General features: G+C 45.6%; 1 protein-coding gene across 23 annotated transcripts in view; it reads left to right on the top strand.

Annotated features, from left to right (window-relative positions):
* Positions 1–18,509, top strand: part of ARVCF (ARVCF delta catenin family member) — a 493,848-nt gene that overhangs the window by 434,567 nt on the left and 40,772 nt on the right. For 21 of the 23 annotated variants that reach the window (XM_053279337.1, XM_053279338.1, XM_053279344.1 and 18 more), the window contains 2 exons: positions 2,432–2,449; positions 7,204–7,275. In XM_053279337.1, coding sequence (XP_053135312.1) covers positions 2,432–2,449; positions 7,204–7,275 — 90 coding nt within the window. The remainder of the gene's footprint in view (positions 1–2,431; positions 2,450–7,203; positions 7,276–18,509) is intronic. The other 2 variants (XM_053279341.1, XM_053279340.1) reach the window with 1 other exon arrangement.

Genomic DNA, 18,509 nt, shown 5'->3' with positions numbered 1-18,509 from the left:
CACTGCCTTCACAGACTGGCAGCGGCTCTCCAAGGTTCCAGGCAGGGATCTTTCCCAGCCCTACCTGGAAGTGCTGCCAGGGTCTGAATCTGGGCCCTCCTGCGTGCGCAGGCAGATGCTCTACCAATGAGGAACAGCCCCATCCCCAAACGCTGTGCAAATGGTGAGGAGGAATGGCATGGATCTCCTTTACACACATTGCTGGGGGGGTGGGGTGCATACCATACATATGCGAATTCTGTGGCACATCAAAGCAGTGCTCAGTCTCTGCCAGTGCGCAGTCCCGGAGATCCAAGACCACACAAGCACAGAGCCGGTGGAGAGGAGAATTCCATTAAGTCGAACTCTCCTGCTCACATGCGTGCGCGCGCACACACACACACATACACACACACACACACACACACACACACCAGGCCTCCCTACCAATTAACGTGCATAACCAGGACCACAGTGTGCCGCAAGCAGACGAAAGGAAGGATCAAAGGTACCGCACCGAGGGGCCTGCAGAATAGAGAGTTGGGAACCTGCCCACACGTGATTGACACAGAACAGAAAGCCTCGCGCCACTTGGACTCTTTGATCTTCTCCTTGTTCAGCTCTGTAGAGCCACACCCGGGCATTTCTGAGGAACTGGAGCCCTAAGAATAAAGAGGGAACAACAAACCTATGGAGGAATGTTCTCCCAGTAACTCCTAGCCATGGCATAGAGCCTCCGTATTCAGGGGCAGTGTGCAGTGAATAGCAATTGCTGGGAAGGGAAAATGGAGAAGGGAGTCTTCAGTACTGATGCTCTGTTAGGTCTTTTCGGGAAATTTCGATTTGCAGGAAATGACTTTCCGCTATGGAAAATGGGATTCTGGACTCGATGGAGTGTAAATCTGTCCAGCAGGATGGTTCTTCTGTGATGATGTGTTATTTGGTCTCCTCCTTTGCACACCAACTCATATTTGTCTCACGCATTTAATTCATGTAGATCATATGATGTCCCTTGTTTAATTGTATATTTGAGTAGGCCCTTGAGAAGAGCTAGGTCTTTCGTCCATCCCTGACAGTTCTTTTCCTTTATAAAAGCAAGTTTCTAGGTCTCATGACTGCTGCAGAGAACCTGAAGGCTCTAATAAAACCTTAGAAAATTGCGAGTGCGTCTGGGTAAGAATTTGAAAGCTCAGCGGGCAGGATGCCTTGACTGCAGCAGAGTTACTAGAGCTATATGAACACAGGATTACAGGAAGCTGCCTTATACCAAGTCAGACCACTGGTCCATCTAGATCAGCACACTGACTGGCAGCAACTCTCCAAGGTTTTAGACAGGAGTCTTTCCCAGCCCTACGTGGAGATGCTGCCAGGGAGTGAACCGGGAGCCTTCTGCATGCAAAGCAGATACTCTACCACTGAGCTACGACCCTATCCCCAAGAGACTTTCCAAGTCTCTTGCCATGTATCTGTTTTGATTTTTCATGAACAAGATGGGATTTAGTTAAATTAGTATTTGGAGTGAATTGCAGCTGTCAAAGTGAAATGTACCCCCACCACGCCCCAAGGAAAGAATATCCAGTATAATTATCTTATGCCTGGCCAAACTAAAAATCTTACAGTCACTTCTGAAAGCTATTCCAGTATTTGGATGTCTTGACTTATTTTGAATCTAGGAACATAACATAGGAAACTGCCATATACTGAGTCAGATCTAGCTCAGATCACTGGTCGATCTAGCTCAGTATTGTCTTCCCATACTGGGGGTGGCTTCTCCAAGGTTGCAGGTAGGAATCTCTCTCAGCCCTATCTGGAGATGCTGCCAGGGAGGAAACGTGGAACCTTCTGCTCTTCCCAGAGCAGCTCCATCCCCTGAGGGGAATAACTTACAGTGATCACAAGTAGTCTCCCATTCAAATGCAACAAGGGCAGACCCTGCTTTAGTAGCGGGACAAATCATGCTTGCTACCACAAGACCAGCTCTCCTCTTGATGCCTTCCCTATGGCAGCTACTTGAATTGGGTCAGCATCCAAATGTGTGAGTCTGTCCTCCCCTGCATAGAACTGGTACAGTTCAGGTAGTGCTTCACCATGGGATTTTCCCCATCTATAGAAAGGGAATATGAATAGCTGGCCTGCCTTGTAAGGTTGTGGTCAGGATGTGTGAGATGAATTCTGTGACATATTTCAGGGATTTTCATCACAGGAGCTAGTGTGTTCCTTTCCCTCCCTTTGGTGGTGTTTGTGGCAAATTAAACATAGAAAGGGCTTGGAGGCATATTTGGGGTGGGGCAGAGGCCAATTCAGAGCTGCCCCCTTCAGCTGTAGCTCTAGGGTTTACATCTGTGCTGTAACATTCTGCCTGCTTTGATTGCTCTCTGCTTTTCCTTCCTCTTGGGGAAAAAAATCTTTTGTTTTGTTTCTTTGCTTCTTCTGCTGCTTTTCGGGTTATTAGAGGAGTGGTTCAATCAAGGTGAGTTCTTTTGGAATTTTCTTCTTTTGGCATTTCTTTCCCCCCAGAGTTTCTATAATTCCCCCCTTTGGCCCTTACAAACAAGGTTGAATGCTGAGGACGGAAGCATGCACAGCCCTCCGTGCATGACTCTTCAGCCGGTTTGGATCTGTGGTGTTAGTTAGCGCATGGATGATGTCATCGGGCAGGTTTTCTCTTCTGATCAGAGTACTTGTCTGAGAGCAGCAAGGAAGAGGCTGCACTGAGACCTCTCCAGCTGGGACATTTGCAGCCAGGTTTACATTGACAGCCAAAGCTTGCCCCAATACCCTTGCTACCCCTTAGGCTCCTTCACATTATTATTTTTAGGGTAGGACAAGTGTCTCACCCTGGTTCAGGAGCTTTGCATACTCCTGTTCTGTGATCCTTTGCGAGGGGGAAAGCAAGGGGGGGGGATACCCACACTTGTTTGTTTATTTATTCATTATTTTGTTTATTTATTTGATTTCTATATCACCCTTCCAAAAATTTCCCAGCCTCCCCTGCGTGACTCCCTGCCCTCCGCACAGACACTCTCAGCATTCTCCCCACTCACCCAGCCTTCCCTCCCGGCCAGTGCTTGGGTCAGAATTTAAAGAACCTCCACCCACCACTGTACTACTTGGGGTAATAGCCCCATGATTGGCTGCCACCCTGTGGTGGGAATGGAGAATGGCGCTTTGAGGAGTTCCAATACCCCCAGTAGCGCAGACTTTGTGATTTTCATCTCAAGGTGTGCATCGTGATCTCGGATTTTGGATTTTGTTTGTCAGGTTTGAAGATATGGGCCTTAGAGACTTCAAGTCTTTAGTTCCTTCTTCCTACTTCTTGGTCAGATCTCAGATTCTTTCCTGGCTCTTCCCGATGTCCAGAAGAGACTCTGGTGTCTAAAGAGAACAATGGCCAAATGCTACGTCTCTGGTTATCTTGACAGCCTCCTCTGTGAGAAAATATGGCATCGGAGAAGCTTTTAATTTCACGGCAAGGGAGATTGCAAACCGTTTATTACACAAGCAGATTTCTTGTCAGGCGTCTCTCATATCCCCGCAGACTTCCTCAGCTCTGATAGGCATGTCCCATAAAGCGGACCTGTCAGCAGCCATCTTAAAAGCTGTCTTTCTCCTGGCAAGGGTTTGAGAAGCGTTCCTCATCTAAAAATATCTTTTCCCCCTTTGGGAGGAGGGCCTGGGTTTTGTCAGCCACAGCTGAGGATAGGGAGTTAGTAGAAAGGAGAGAATACCATACATTCAAAGCTGTGATAACTTTGTATTTGTGTGTTGGGTTCCGGAGAGGCTGTAAACCTGCCATTGAGTTATCTGAAGGGGGAAAGAGAGAGAAAAACTCCCGTGTTTCCCTCCATATTTCTTGAGGAACAGTCCACCAAATAGAAGGTGCTAGGCCGAGAGCAAGTTATAGCTTTTACCCTATTAAATAAATGTTAGTGAATTAATCAAAAGAGTTTTACTCCATGTGTTCAAAGGTGGCCAATCTGAGGGCCTCCAACTATGGTTGGATCACAACGCCCACCAAATAAATTGCAGCTAGGGATGATGGGCCTTGTAGTCCAATGGCTGGAGACTCTCAGCCTTGAATTGGTTGGTTGCTTGATTAGATTTTCATGTGACTAAAATAATAATTTTGGGAAGAAAACCATGCTTTCCCTGTATTATGACGGTAGGCCCTTCTCTGTGAGAATAAAGGGGGAAATCCTCCTTCCAAAATGATGCTGCCAGATGCAGTTATAATAGGAACATAGGAAGCTGCCATATCCTGAGTCAGACCATTGGTCTGTCTAGCTCAGTATTGTCTACCCAGGCTGGCAGCGGCTTCTCCAAGGTTGCAGGCAGGAGTCTCTCCCAGCCCTATCTTGGAGATGCTGCCAGGGAGGGAACTTGGAACCTAGATGCTCTTCCCAGAGCGGCTCCATCCCCTGAGGGGAATCTCTTACAGTGCTCACACATCAAGTCTCCCATTTATATGCAACCAGGGAGAAACCTGCTTAGCTAGGGGGACAAGTCATGCTTGCTACCACAAGACCAGCTCTCCTCGCTATATTATTTATTTATTTATTTATTTATTTATTTATTTAATATTTATATTGAAATTTATATTAATATTTTAATATTTATTATAATTAATATTTTATGTTGCCCAATTAATTGGGACTGCTTTAATAAGTTCTGGGCTCCTTGGAGGAAGAGCGGGATATAAATGTATTATTATTATTATTATCATCATTATTATTATTATTATTATTATTATTATTATTATTATTATTATTATTATTATTTTATTAAGTTGTTGATAAGTCAGTTAACAATGGCAGATGATTCCTGCCGTTGTGTTCTTTAATCTGCAGCATGTATTTTGTTGTAACGATGCATCAGTCCCTACTAACTGGGCAAAGAGGTACGTTTTTGAGTGATGGCTCTCTTACACGTTTCAGTGGGAGAAGACTGGTCTATCCCAGCTAAGCATTCCTCCTGGACCTGATGCTGGTGTCTCTCTTAAGTCCCTGTTTAGAGCAAGTGCGGGCAAACTGGGCCTCCAGTTGTGGCTGGGGATGATGGGAGTTGTAGTTCAGCAGCAGTTGGAGGGCCAAGTTTGTCCACCCCTGGTTTAGAGTGTGAGCCCCTTTGGGACAGGGAAACATCTCATTCTTTTGCTGTGCAAACCGCTTCGAGAACTTTTCTGTTGCAAGCGGCATGGAGGGAGTTTTAAATAACAACAGGGAAACAAGCACCGCGTGTGCTGAATTGTGATATGTGTTGTACCGGGCAGAGATTAAAAAAGCATTACCCTAGGAGCTGGAACTGGACAGACTTAGTGTTGAAACTGGACAGGCTTAGAAACAAAGAAAAAGAAGTTTGGGGGCCGCAGAGAATTCTAAGCAGGCAGTATAGATAAAACGGAGTGGGAGTCTCTTGGCTTTTGAAACTCGTCTCTTGCAACTGCACTCTTTCTCCCCTCTGGTCTTCTGGCTTCTGCTGTGAAATTTCGTTATTTCCTCCATTTTCAGAAGTGACAAGCTGAGCACAGTTTTTAGCTAACCAGTCAGACTTGGCTGTCATCACAAAGTGCAGCATCCTATCATGATTACTAACATCTTGACATCTGTGTATGTTGCTTGCCTCCCCAAACAGGGCATCACTGCCTTGTTTGAGTGGCCCAAAAATTAGAACGAAAGATTTGGGAGGGGGCTCTTGTGGATTCCTTTCAGTTACTTCAGCAAAAGTTTATGTCAAAAGAGTTAATCAAAAATGGGTTTGAATTAAGGATGTGCACGGACTACGATTCGAACTGTGGTTGGATGGGGAAGCCAGAGACCTGAGTTTACACACTGAGCGTGACATACTGACATGCAAACCCCATAAACCAGTTTGTCAGTAAAGCCAACCAGTGAATTTATCGTGGGCTTTGAGATCTGAGAGCCAAATTGGATGGATGTTGGAAATCCACAATTGGCTATCTGTTATTGGATCTCCTTCCTGAATACAGTTCAGTGCATTCATGTTTTCCCCCACGCATCTGTTTTTTAAAATAAACATAGGACAGTCCAATTACAGATCTCCCATGTCTCATCTGGTTAGGCCCGTAGACGTTTCAAACAGATTTCTACCAGAATTCTCAGCATCCTCACCAAACTATGCAATTCCTAGTGTTGGAAGTAATAATAGTTGAATAGAATTGGGTTGTGTTTGTAGTGTTGATGTGTCTCCTGCAGTGGAGAAGTGCATTCCAGATATGGGTTGCTCCTCCCACTCTCTCTGGAGATGCGGCCAATCAGATTTAAGCAGGACCTTGCCCATATAGGGGGAGGAGTCCCTGCTATATCAGTTCTGGCCCTATCTCAGTCTGTTACGCAGGGTGGCCACAGTGCTTTGCAGTGAGTCCTGGAGAGATCTGGACTCATTTGTCTTTTTCCTCTCCATCTCCCTGTCACCTTCTGTTGATTAGAGAGAAGTAGCTGAGAGAGGAGAGGGAGAACTCTCAATACTGCAATTTTGGAAATCCTTTCCTATCCATCAGTTACCACTACTGAGGTGATGAGAACAAAGCTTCTCTTACAATTTTCTTTGCCAATTCTCCATCTCAGTTCTAAAGCTTTGATCCTATGAGTGTACCAATGAACGACCTTTGAGGAGCTCACCAAGAATGTGTACAGGCGCACACTAAAAGCACCAGTTGCCAAGAGCTGTTTCTTTCCTCTCCTGGGTCCAACTTGGTGGGGGAGTTGTTCTGTCAATTGGTTCTTCGTCTTCTTTAGAGGTGCTTTCTACGATTTCCACCCCAGGCACCCAAATGCTTTAAGCAAGACTTAAGCAAGGGAGGGAAGTCCTTGTCACTCTTAGCAGCTTAGAGGACTGGGGTAAAGATCTTGGAATTCTGAATTAATTTTGTTCGGAGTTCAGGAAAACTTGGAAGCAGGCCTGCTGGCTGAAACCCAACAAGCCCCGTTAACCAGTCCAGAAGAAAACACATCTTACTTTTTCTTACTTTTGAATTTCATCCATGGAGATGTTCAGTTGCATGCCCTATGTGCTTGCACAAATATAATCAGAGTGCATGCATATGATGAAGTGTGTGTGTGTGTGTGTGTGTGTGTGTGTGTGTGTGTGTGTGTGTAATTTGATGTTTATGTTCCGTTTATACTCCTTTTTAATGCCACAGTGACTGATTTAAGCTTATCCACGCACTGAAACCTTTCCCTGCTCACTCTTCTGTTTCATGTGCAGGAAAGAAGAATGGCGATGTGGACAGAAACTTTGATACATTGGATTTGCCTAAGAGGTCTGAATCAGCAAAAGGTAATGTGCAAATGATCATAAGTGTGCTTCAAAAAGGTTGGCAAAGGGGAGAGCGGTGTGGATTCCTCAGGGGTCTTGCAGGAGGAACAGAAAATGCCGCATTCCTCCCTAGATTTCTCACTTCTTTAATTTCACCATTAAATGAGCATGAACTGCCTCCATTCTTGTGTGATATGTCTATGCTCTGATTGAACTGGAGAGAGAGAGAGAGAGAGAGAGAGAGAGAGAATGGGAACTGGAGTCTTTTTTTGTTGTTTTACAAACAATGTGCATTTTCCACGCTGTTTCCTACAGCACATTAAGGATGATTAAGGTATTTCAGAGGGTGGGTTTTTGTTTTTTGTTTTTTGGTGGGGTTTTTTGGACATGCTGCAAATTTCTTGCATGTTTGAGAATTTCATTTAATAGGAGACTTTTTCTGCTTGCCCTGCAGAGGGGCAGCTGTTGGGGCGCCCACTGTGCTTTTCTTCCAGTCTGTGGTCCAAGCTTAGGACACCGTTCTCTTCTGTCTCCCTCCGTGGTCAGCATTTGAACCTCTTTCAGCGGGGTTGATTAGACAGGCAGGCAGGCAGGCCCCACAAATTCAGGCCATTGATACCATCTCAGGAGATGAATGCACAGAGTGATTTTTGGCAATGTCTCACTCCACCAACACCAACACCTCCTCCTCGATCCACCTCTTGATAAGTCTACTCAGGCCTCTGTGAGTGGACAAACCCAATCCCAGATAGGGAAGCTGCAATAGCTGCAGCAGCTAGTGATGGTGACACTGCCTTCCTGGTTCCTTTTTCTTCTTCCTCTCTCCTGATGCACTTCTGTAGGATTTACAGGTATCTTTAACCAAGATGGATAAGATATTAGCTTGGCACCTACACATCATATGCTAGATCTTGTCAAAAGCTCACTCCATTAGTGTTCTTGATGGATAATGCACCTTGCACGGAGGCAAGTTAGCGTGGAAAAAACATTTTCTGGAACATAATTTGGGAAGGGAGGAAAAATGAACTCTTGTTCTCATCTTGTTTCTTTTCTCCTGCAAAATAGCTCTTGCCAAAGCAGCTGACTTTACATGGTTACTTATGAGTTGTAATGAGATTGCAGCCAGCTGTTTGGAATTATTCAGAGAGATGAGAGAGAGGAGGGGAAAAATAGCTGCTTCCAAACTCTTAATGGCACAGGTCAGGTCCGTGGCATGGAACTTTAATTGGTTCTGATGAGATCAACTCTCAGCTAAGAAAGGGCTTTGTTCCAAGGCCGAAAAAGATCTTAATGATCAGATGGATTTGGTTTGAGGGACGTAATGGAGAGTGTGATTCTTCTAAAGCAGCCGTTATAGATGAATTCCTTTCACGTTCAAGTATATTTTAGGGTGGGGTATTTGCTAGCTTCTGGCACCGATCAAATTATTTGTGCAAAGCTAGAAATGAATGTTGTGGTGATTCATGTGTTTGTGAATCAAGTTCTCACTACGGGAATGGCCACGGGTCATGGCCCAAGATTGAAATGATGCCATTATGCAGACCTTAACTTGAGCTCATCAATCCTATTTTTAAGGCCAGGATTCAGCCCTGAAATGCAGGAAGCAGTGATAAAGGAGGCTGACTCCCAGTTACGTGCAAAATCGTTTTCACTTTCTTGTATATGTGTGGTGTGCGAACAGCCACCACATGGGTGGGATGAGCAATCTCGGCTTTGAGAGCAGAGGAGGTAGAGAGGCAGGCGTATAGTGTTCTGCTGGCGCTGTTCTAATTTGTTTGTTTTAGTCTTGGATACATAGGCCAGGTTCACACAATCTTTTGAATCTAGGTTTAGTCAGTAACCGACATTAGCATGGTTATGTGAACTCATGCCAAGATTACCGAGGTCAGTTCGTGTCCCAAGATGAATCTGAGATCCCCACCTTGGCAAGGGTTCCCACGATCACATTAATGTTTGACTACCGACTTTAAACCTAGGTTTGAACAATTGTGTGAACCAGACCATAGCATAAGAAGGTGACAGTTGAAGATTTTAAAAAATAATGAAAAGGAAGTAAGGAATGATTTAATGGAACAGGGTGCTCAGCCTGTGAAGAGCAGCAGAATCGCCACAGACTTCAATAGCTCAATGTAGCTGAGAGACTGTCCACCTTACTGAATGGTGTACACAAATCTTGGAGCATTCATGCATGAATGCATTCAGCTGCCATGGATCATGGGAATCTCCATTCAGGAGGGCGAAAGAGGGCTATAGGCAGGCCAACCCTGTGGATGTTGGTTAATTAGCTTTTCCCACTTCCATTTTACCTCTTGTAACTCATCTTATTGAGGGATTTTGCTCCATTCTGCTTCATTTAAAGCAGGGCTGCCCAGCTTCTGCCCTCCTGCAGATGCTGGACTACAGCTCCCATCATCCTTGACTATTGGCCACTGTTGCTGGGGTTGGTGTGAGTTGTAGTCCAAAACCAGCTAGAGGTCTGAAGTTCTGATTTCAAGTATTCTAAGATAATCAGAACACGTTTGCAAGAGCAGAGTGTCTCAGTCAAAGCAGAGCCTCGTGCAAAAGCTGAATCTGTCCTCAGTTTACCCAAGATAAATTATGTACAGCTTATATTAACATAAGTTAATGAACGTGCCGCAAGGTTAGTATTTAACACTGTAACTGAAAGAGAAAGAGGCTTGAATCTACTTTTTGGTCTTAAAACATAGTGGTGCAAAACAGCTCAACAAGTCTAATTCTGACACACCTCTAGGAAAGCATATTGGAATTAATCCAGATATTAGAATTCTGACTGACTTCAAATGGCTTTACTTTTGGCATAAATGTCAAGGAAAGGCAACTAAATTAGCTGCTTTTGGGTTTTTCTTGGGGCACTATTTCAGATTTCCGTCTGGGCGGAGCAGAAGACACAGCAGGGTTCAAAGGACTGCTCTTTGAATATATTCAAGACTGAATTGCTCTAAAGGAGCATAATTTAAGAACATTTATGGTGATCAGTCTGTAGATACCTTGTGATAACTTTAATAACATTATCAACACAGCTGCCCCTTACTATTTTATATATGTTACACAAAAGCTGGTGTGATAGATTGGCCAGACTGTTGTACCGTTGCAAAATAGGCACATAATACTTGTAATATGCTTGTTTTTCATTATGAGAATTTTAAAGTTATCTTTAAGATCATTTTTGGAGGCTCTCCTCCAGGCACTGCGCCCACTATGGTGTGCCAGACGGCCACTAGGGAGAGAGCCTTCTCAGTAGTGGGCGCCATCTTGGAGCGGTTCAGCTGTCTGCTGCTTTGTACTCATTTCGGAGTCTGCCTTCCTCTTCCGGCACGTTTTTGATTCGTAATTGCTGCTTCGCTGACTTGTGCTGGCTCTGTAGCAGCTTTCTGGTTGTTTTAATTGTTAGAATTGAGTGTTTTGGTTTGGTTTTTGTTGTTTTAGGTTTTGTTTTGTTTTTAAATGTTCTCTTTGTAAACCTCTCTGGGGAATCTGGTCTGCTGAGCGGTATATAAATACAAAGTTAAGAATGTCAGGACAGTAGAGTTCGGCTCGAAAGACACGCCATTGAGCTTTCCCAGACAGCAGACCTTACCGTGGGTTTACTGCAGGGCTTTACTGCGAGTTCAAATTTCCCCAAAAATCCGATGCAAAAAGTGTGGGGTTTTTTACCCCAGATATAAATCAGGCTACACTCTAATGCACACTGAAAAGCCCGAACTTTGTGTGAAGTGCTCCCCGATAGCTTGCAGGGACTATGGGGTGAATTTGGCCAATATGTGAACACACACCTCCATCCCGGAGGAGATGTGAACTAAAAGCCGAGTGTGGAAAAACTCCGTTATGAATGTTCTATCCTAATCTCGTATTCTGGTCCTGCCTACTCACAACAAGTTCTGGTGTCATTACTAGCGCAGTGGCAGAAAATGGCCCTCCCCTTCGCTCTCTGAATGGATTCCCCCCAAAGTTTTGCAGGTTAGCAGATTCAGAAAAGGGTATCCCAGTCTGCCTTATCCTCAGACTGCATTCCTTGATCTGCCGCTGCTGAGCTAAGACGCATCAGTCCAGCCAATGAATCCTTGCATACAATCCGTGCATAAAAGCAGTAGTTAAAACTGAATTGATCTAATGTTCACAATGACCTTGGGGGACTGGAAATGGTGCACGTCCTTTTCTTTCCTCGAGAAAGTCAAACTGTTCTCCACAGGACTTAATCACAGGGGCCTTTTGTCTAATAAGCAGTGATATGTGCTGTTGAAATAATTCTGGGTTTAAAGCACCGTTTGTTCTGGCATTGAGTTTGGAACAAACCGGAAAATGAACCTTGCGTCTCAAAATGAGACGAAAGAGGAAAATTCTGGAGTGTTGCCTGGCCTTTCTATTTATTTATTTAAAGCATGTTCTGCTCTCTAAGATATTTAAGTGGTTTGTTATAGACGAGAGTAATTCACTGCCACCAGATATGGTGATTTTAAAAAAAACCCAACAATGATTGTGAGCCCTTTTGTGACCGAGGAGCATCTTTATTGTTCATTTTTCTCTGTAAACTGTTTTTAGCACTTCGTTGAAAAGTGGCATTTGTGGTCGTTCATAGTAGCAGTGTTAGCCAACAACAACAGAAAAAAGGGAGTCGGTGTGAAAACCTGAGCTGTAGGCAGCCACTCATTGGGAGCCAAGAACCAGGAGGTGGATTGGGGTCAGAGGTTGAGCCTGGCTTCAGAACTAGCTTAGAAAGACGTCCATGGCCCAGACAGACACAGACTGAACAGGAAGCCCTTCCTGTTGGAGGGAGCCAGTGGCCACCTTGAGTGAGAGGAACCAATCCATTACTTCAAGTGTGCCGTTGAGTCGGTGTCGACTCCTGGTGACCACAGAGCCCTGTGGTTTTCTTTGGTAGAATACAGGAGGGATTTACCATTGCCAGCTTCCGTGCAGGATGAGATTATGCCTTTCAGCATCTTCCTATATCACTGCTGCCCGATATAGGTGTTTCCCATAGTCTGGGAAACATACCAGTGGGGATTTGAACTGGCAACCTCTGGTTTGCTGGTCAAGTCATTTCCCCGCTGCGCCATTAGGTGGGAAACCTGGTCTTGTGGTAGCAAGCATGACTTGTCCCCATAGCTAAGCAGGGTCTGCCCTGGTTGCATTTGAATGGGAGACCACATGTGAGCACTGTATGATATTCCCCTCAGGGGATGGAACTGATCTTGGAAGAGTAGAAGGTTTCAAGCTCCCTCTCTGGCTTCTCCAAGATAGGGCTGAGAGAGATTCCTGCCTGCAACCTTGGAGAAGTCGCTGCTAGTCTGTGAAGACAATACTGAGCTAGATGGACCAATGGTCTGACTCAGTATATGGCAGCTTCCTATGTTCCTAAACCTTTAAAACACACACACACACACACACACACACACACACTTTTATACTGCTCCATACGCAAGTCCCTGGGTGGTTCACAGTCTAAAAATACAACAAATCTCCACTGCCCAGGGAGATGTTCGAACCCAGGGGTCTCCAGCCCTCCAGCTGCTGATGGACAATTTCCATCATTCCCTGTCGCATTGGCCAGTGACCAGGAATGCTGGGAGCTGTCGGCCAGGGGTTTCCAACCTATAGTCTTCCAGATGTTACTGAGCTCCAACTCCCATGATTGCCAGCTACAATTTATTGTGGCTGGAGGACCAGGTGGGGAACCACCGTTGTAGGCTGCCATTTGAGACCCCTGTTCCGACCTGGAACCCTGGTGGCTCCCCACATGGAGCAGCTTTGCCCAGAGGTGGGAGAGGTCCCCATTCTAGCCCTAGATCCTGCTGGCCATGCAGACAAGGCAATGAAACCTGTTCATTCCATTTTCCAGTTAATTTCAAAAATGCCATCTCCTGACAGAACAATAAGCCGGCTCTTCTGTTGCAACAGAAATTGGGGGGCAGCCAGCTGGTACCTGGTCTTTATTCTTGATGGATGAGGGAAGGTGAGAATTTAATGGACTGAGCGGGGGGGGGGGGGAGTTTGCCACATGAAAGATCCGCAAGGGAGAAATCTCCTTTCCAAGGTAATAAAGTCCCACTGACACAGGACACTAGAAGACAGATGAGCAATCTTTAGCTCCTTGGTAAATTATGACCGCCCCCCGGGGATTACGCTGAGCAATATACTTAGGCAAAGCAAGGGATATGCCAGATACTTAGCAGCTCTGGTGGGAATTCGTTGCATGCCAAAGCCTGGGAGATGTTAATGCATAAACACGCGGTACTTTTCCACACTGCACAAGTGCCACGGGCAGCCTGAGTCATTTGCTCCCAGAAGCAGAGCTCAACATGCAGGACAGGGCCCGGCAAAGTTCGGACAAAATAAAAAAGGGCCAACATGGATGGCCAAAAGTCTCAGCATCTGCCACAAGAGCTGCTCATGCAACATTTCAAGCACATGAGTTCAAGGAAAAGTAAGCGAGGCTTCTTAAATCATCTCTTCTAGGTTCTTCTCCCTCAGCTGCAGAGCCGCCCCCTTAAACCCAAAAGGAATGGTCCCAGCTCCTCCAAAACAACTAATTTCAATTAGCAATTCAGCAGAGGCAGGTTTACTAGGGATTCTGTACACACAGCTTTTCAGCAGAAGAACACAGGGGGCTTGTAGTGATCAGCCTCCCCACCTCTAAAGAGTTAACAGGGAGTGAGCCCTTGTCTCGACTGACAGGCTGGTGAACCCCAGGGCAGCCAACCAGTATACCAGGTGGGTGGGACCTAGAGAGTGGTTGCTGGGAATTCTGGGAACAAAAAGGGTGGTCTTTGTTGGAGAGAAGCGTGTGCTGAAAGGCTTAGTGAGGGGCAATGGAGTTTTACTCCCTCATGGATAAAGCCAGCATGGACGTCTCTCTCATGGAATAGCTCTGTAGATCCTTGAAAGAAAGGGTTGCAGGAAGCTTGATTCTCATCAGGATTTGGGTGAGCAAGGAAAGGGGAATTCAGCATAGGGAACAGTTTGTTTAGTCAGACAGTGTGTTAGGAACTTGTATTTCTTTGAATGTGTGTGCTTTTGCATATTCCTGATACTGTTCTATTATTGTTTACTGGCAACGAAACTGAAATAAGAAACAATAGTCTACACTCAACACATCTAGGGCATTGCAAAAGCCTCTGTAAACATTTAAGCGTGCATAAAGACAACCTATTTTCATAACTTACAAAATATTTTTAATTGTTTCTAAATGCAGAGGCAGCCTCAGAAGGAACCAATCTGTAGTAATTAAAAAAGACTCTGTAACCATTTAAGCATTCTTAAATGCAACCTATTACTGAAGCTTGAGACAACTTATTTTTGTAACCTTTGAATAAAAGTTTTCTTTTTCTGTTTGTTTGTTTTTTACAAGCCCCTCAGAGTGGGTTTTTCACTCAGTAGAAGAAGGGGAATTTCTCTGGTGGAAACACATCCTCAGGAGCTCAGGAGCTATCAGTTTTTTCACCACGTGTAGGTGTACACATGGAAGATTTTTGTACTTGTCCAACAGCAAAATTAAGAGTTTCCCCTGGGATTCCACCCCGAGCTCAGGGAGGTTCAAGCTCTGTCGATAAGAAGGGTGGAGGTGGCAGCATTTTAATTCTACCAGAAATATAGATTAGTTTTAGGAGAAGCTTAGCCAGGCAGCTCGCCAGGGATGATTCAGCATTTTCTTTCCCTCACATGAACTAGCTCTGAGACAAAGGCTTTAATCTGGTACAGGGCTACCTTGTACAGAGTCAGACCTTCAGTCAATGTAGTTCAGTACAGTATTGTCCACACTGATTGGAAGCAGCTCTCCAAGGTTCCAGGCAGGAGTCTTTCCCAGCCCTACCTGGAGATGCTGCCAGGGAGCAAACCTGGGACCTTCTGCACACAAAACAGATGCTCCACCAGTATCCACCCCCGCTCAGGTCAAAGCAAGTAAGACTGGATCCCCAGTTTCTTTAAAAGTAGTCACAAGGGCCCAGATCTGGATCAGAGCCCTACCACTGGATAGCATAACCCTTACCTTCACCCGCTGCCCAAATCTGCTATTGGTCCTGTTAGGGAAGACATAAGTATAACCATGAGGTGAACATCACAACCAAATCGTTCTTCTCAATTTCGGATTAAACTCCAGGGCAGATCCTTCCGTAGCAGCACACAGGGAAAGTGGGGCGGCGGGGAAGAGGCCTCCCTTCCCCCTGCTCGCTGCCACTGAAACACCAGTAAGATAAGCAGCAAGTGAACATAAGAGCATAAGACCAGCCCTGCTGGATCAGGCCCAAGACCTATCTAGTCCAGCATCATGTTTCACACAGTGGCCCACCAGATGCCTCTGGGGAGCCCACAGGCAGCAGGTGAAAGCATACTGTCTCTCCTGCTGTTGGTCCCCTGCAATTGGGATTGAGAGGCATCTTGCCTCAGAGGCTGGAGGTGGCCTATAGCCCTCAGACTAGTAGCCATTGGTAGACCTGTCCTCCATGAATTTGTCTATAAGAACATGGGCAGTTGTGTTGGAGGCTTGCAAGTTTGTTTTTTTTTCTGAAGAAGCTTGGAAAGGCTCTCATAAAACCCACTTTTTTGTGGGGCTGGTGATTTGCCAAGAAAGCTTGGTAAAGCCAAATGCCAAGTGGTGTGTGTGTGTGCGTGCCTGCCTGCCTGCCCATGGCCAGTAATCACAGCTAGCGAACCCGGACTTCCCTTCGGCAATCTGTTCAGCCAGCGCTTCTCCCAGCCACAGCGATGATCACTGCTTCTCCACAAGGTAATTCCCGCCTGTCAACACAGCTCCCGACTCAGGAAAAGAAAAGAAAACCTTGCCCACGGAACGTTCATTAATCCTACTTTCTGCCGAATGACATGGTGTTTCACCAATAATTATTTTCTCACACGGAAGGATGGAAATGGATATTTTTCGCGGGACATGACCTAGCTTCGTCGTCTATTTCCCCGACAGCGGCTTTGTCTCAGTGACGTCTGGCCGCCACTTGGAGCCGCCAGTTCCAGCCGTCAGCTTTCCTGGCAAGATCTGTCACGTCTCCTTGAGGAGAAGGAAGGGCTGCTTCCTCAGACATCCTCCGCCATGACAGGAACATTCTCGGCCCTGTCAGAGGGGATTGTTTTCTTTTATGTGGGCCAGTTTTCGAAGACAGGGTGTCATTTACCACAGCGTGTGGATGGCTTAGCAGGCTCCATACTGGAAATGCCCAAGTGCTTAATTTATAAAAAGGAAGAGGCCAAGGTTGACGTCCGCCTGAAAGGTCCTGCCTTGGAAACGTTGCTCTTTAATCACAATCCTGCTAACTGGGGACAGAGGCATCTTGTAATGGCGACTCGTTTATATTAAGGAGGAGGAGGAGGAGGAAGAAGATGATGAAGATTTATATACCACCCCTCAACCTAATGGCGCAGTGGGGAAATGACTTGCCTGGCGAGCAAGAGGTTGCCGGTTCGAATCCCCACTGGTCTGTTTCCCAGACTATGGGAAACACCTATATTGGGCAGCAGCGATATAGAAAGGTGGTGAAAGGCATAATCTCATACTGTGCGGGAGATGGCAATGGTAAATCCCTCCTGTATTCTACCAAAGAAAACCACGGCTCTGTGGTCGGCAGGAGTCGACACTGACTCAACGGCACACTTGAAGTAATGGATTGGTTCCTCTCACTCAAGGTGGCCACTGGCTCCCTCCAACAGGAAGGGCTTCCTGTTCAGTCTATGTCTGTCTGGGCCATGGATGTCTTTCTAAGCTAGTTCTGAAGCCAGGCGCAACCTCTGACCCCAACCCACCTCCCGGTTCTTGGCTCCCATTGAGTGGCTGCCTACAGCTCAGGTTTTCACACCGGCTCCCTTGTTTCTTTCTTGGGGTGCAATGTCCCAGTGAATTGTTCCTTGACCCACTCAACTTAGGCCTACTACATCAGTTCCACTTTGGAAACAAGACCATGTTATTTGTAACTCCAAAATCTGGGGATAAACTTGGATGGCAAGAAAACCTTCTTAGCACACCATCCAGCTTCTTACTTGCTATCAAAATTGGTACAATCCAGGCCCCTGGATTGACCCCTGGACACACCCCACCGTATCCCATTAACTGTTTCTGAAGATGTAAACGAGTTTGAGAGATACCAGTGTGCTCCTGACCACGTTCAGTCATGGGCTGACATCTGGAAACCAAGTTCATGATGTCCAACACTGCTGTCACTTGGGAATGGGGCCATAGCAATTGAAGACCACCTGCTCTGCATGCAGAAGGTCCTAGGTTCAGTCCTCAGAATCTTTAGGTAGGGCTGGGAAAGACTCTTGTTTGAAACCCTGAAAACCAGCTGCCAATCAAAGTAGGCAGTACTGACCTGGATGAACCAAGGATTAGACTGAGTATAAGGAAGTTTCATATATTCACCTGGAGCATGAAAAGTCTACGTACCACATGTGACATACACTCCAGTTCTAAGTACACAACACTTAGCTGGTATGCACTGTGGAAAGATCTGTGTTGGCTTGTATTTGTCCCTGTGCTCATAGCAGCAAGGCATCATGGAACAGAACTGTTGCTCCCTGACACGCACCATGGCTTCTGTGGACCTAAGTGTACATTTCATGAGAATGTGGGTAACTTAATTTTTGTTGTCATTTTGGAAAGGCCTCTTCCCAAAAGGGCGATAGTCAGAGTACTTCACTCCAAATTACTTTCAAGGTATTTTCCCCTGTGGGATTCTGTGCTCTTGTTTGTGAATGGAATGGAAATATACCTTTGGGGGAGAACATGAAATGGGGAAATGGTGGGCAAGGAAAGAATTATCCTTGCTACTACTCTGCTCCATATCTGCTTCTCTCCTCCTCCTCCCAAAGTGACTTTCCCTGGAACAAAGTGGGGACATGGGGGTAATTCCAAGGGTAATGGAATCATGCACGTTGACACTTTTTCGATCATTGTAGCCGTTAGTGAATATTCAAGTTGATATTATATATACCTACTGGCAACAGAACATCTACTATGAAGCCATATTTTTACAAATTTTTTACAAAATATTGTAGTGTCTGAAACATGCAAAATGCATCTGTAACAGAATCAGAATCTTTGGACAACAGAATCAGTAACATGATTCTGTTACTAACGTATTCACATATTTCAGATTCTACAGTATTTAAGGGTTTTGTGAAAATATGGCTTCATGGTAGATGTTCTATTGCCAGTAGGTACATATAATATCAACTTGAGAATTTGCTTATGGCTACAGTCATTGAAGACATGGTAACGTGCCTGATTCCGT

The sequence above is a fragment of the Hemicordylus capensis genome, chromosome 15 (assembly GCF_027244095.1).
Source record: "Hemicordylus capensis ecotype Gifberg chromosome 15, rHemCap1.1.pri, whole genome shotgun sequence".
Lineage (NCBI taxonomy): Eukaryota > Metazoa > Chordata > Lepidosauria > Squamata > Cordylidae > Hemicordylus > Hemicordylus capensis.
The sequence above is the reverse complement of the archived record's forward strand: the minus strand, read 5'-3'. Positions and strand labels throughout refer to the sequence as shown.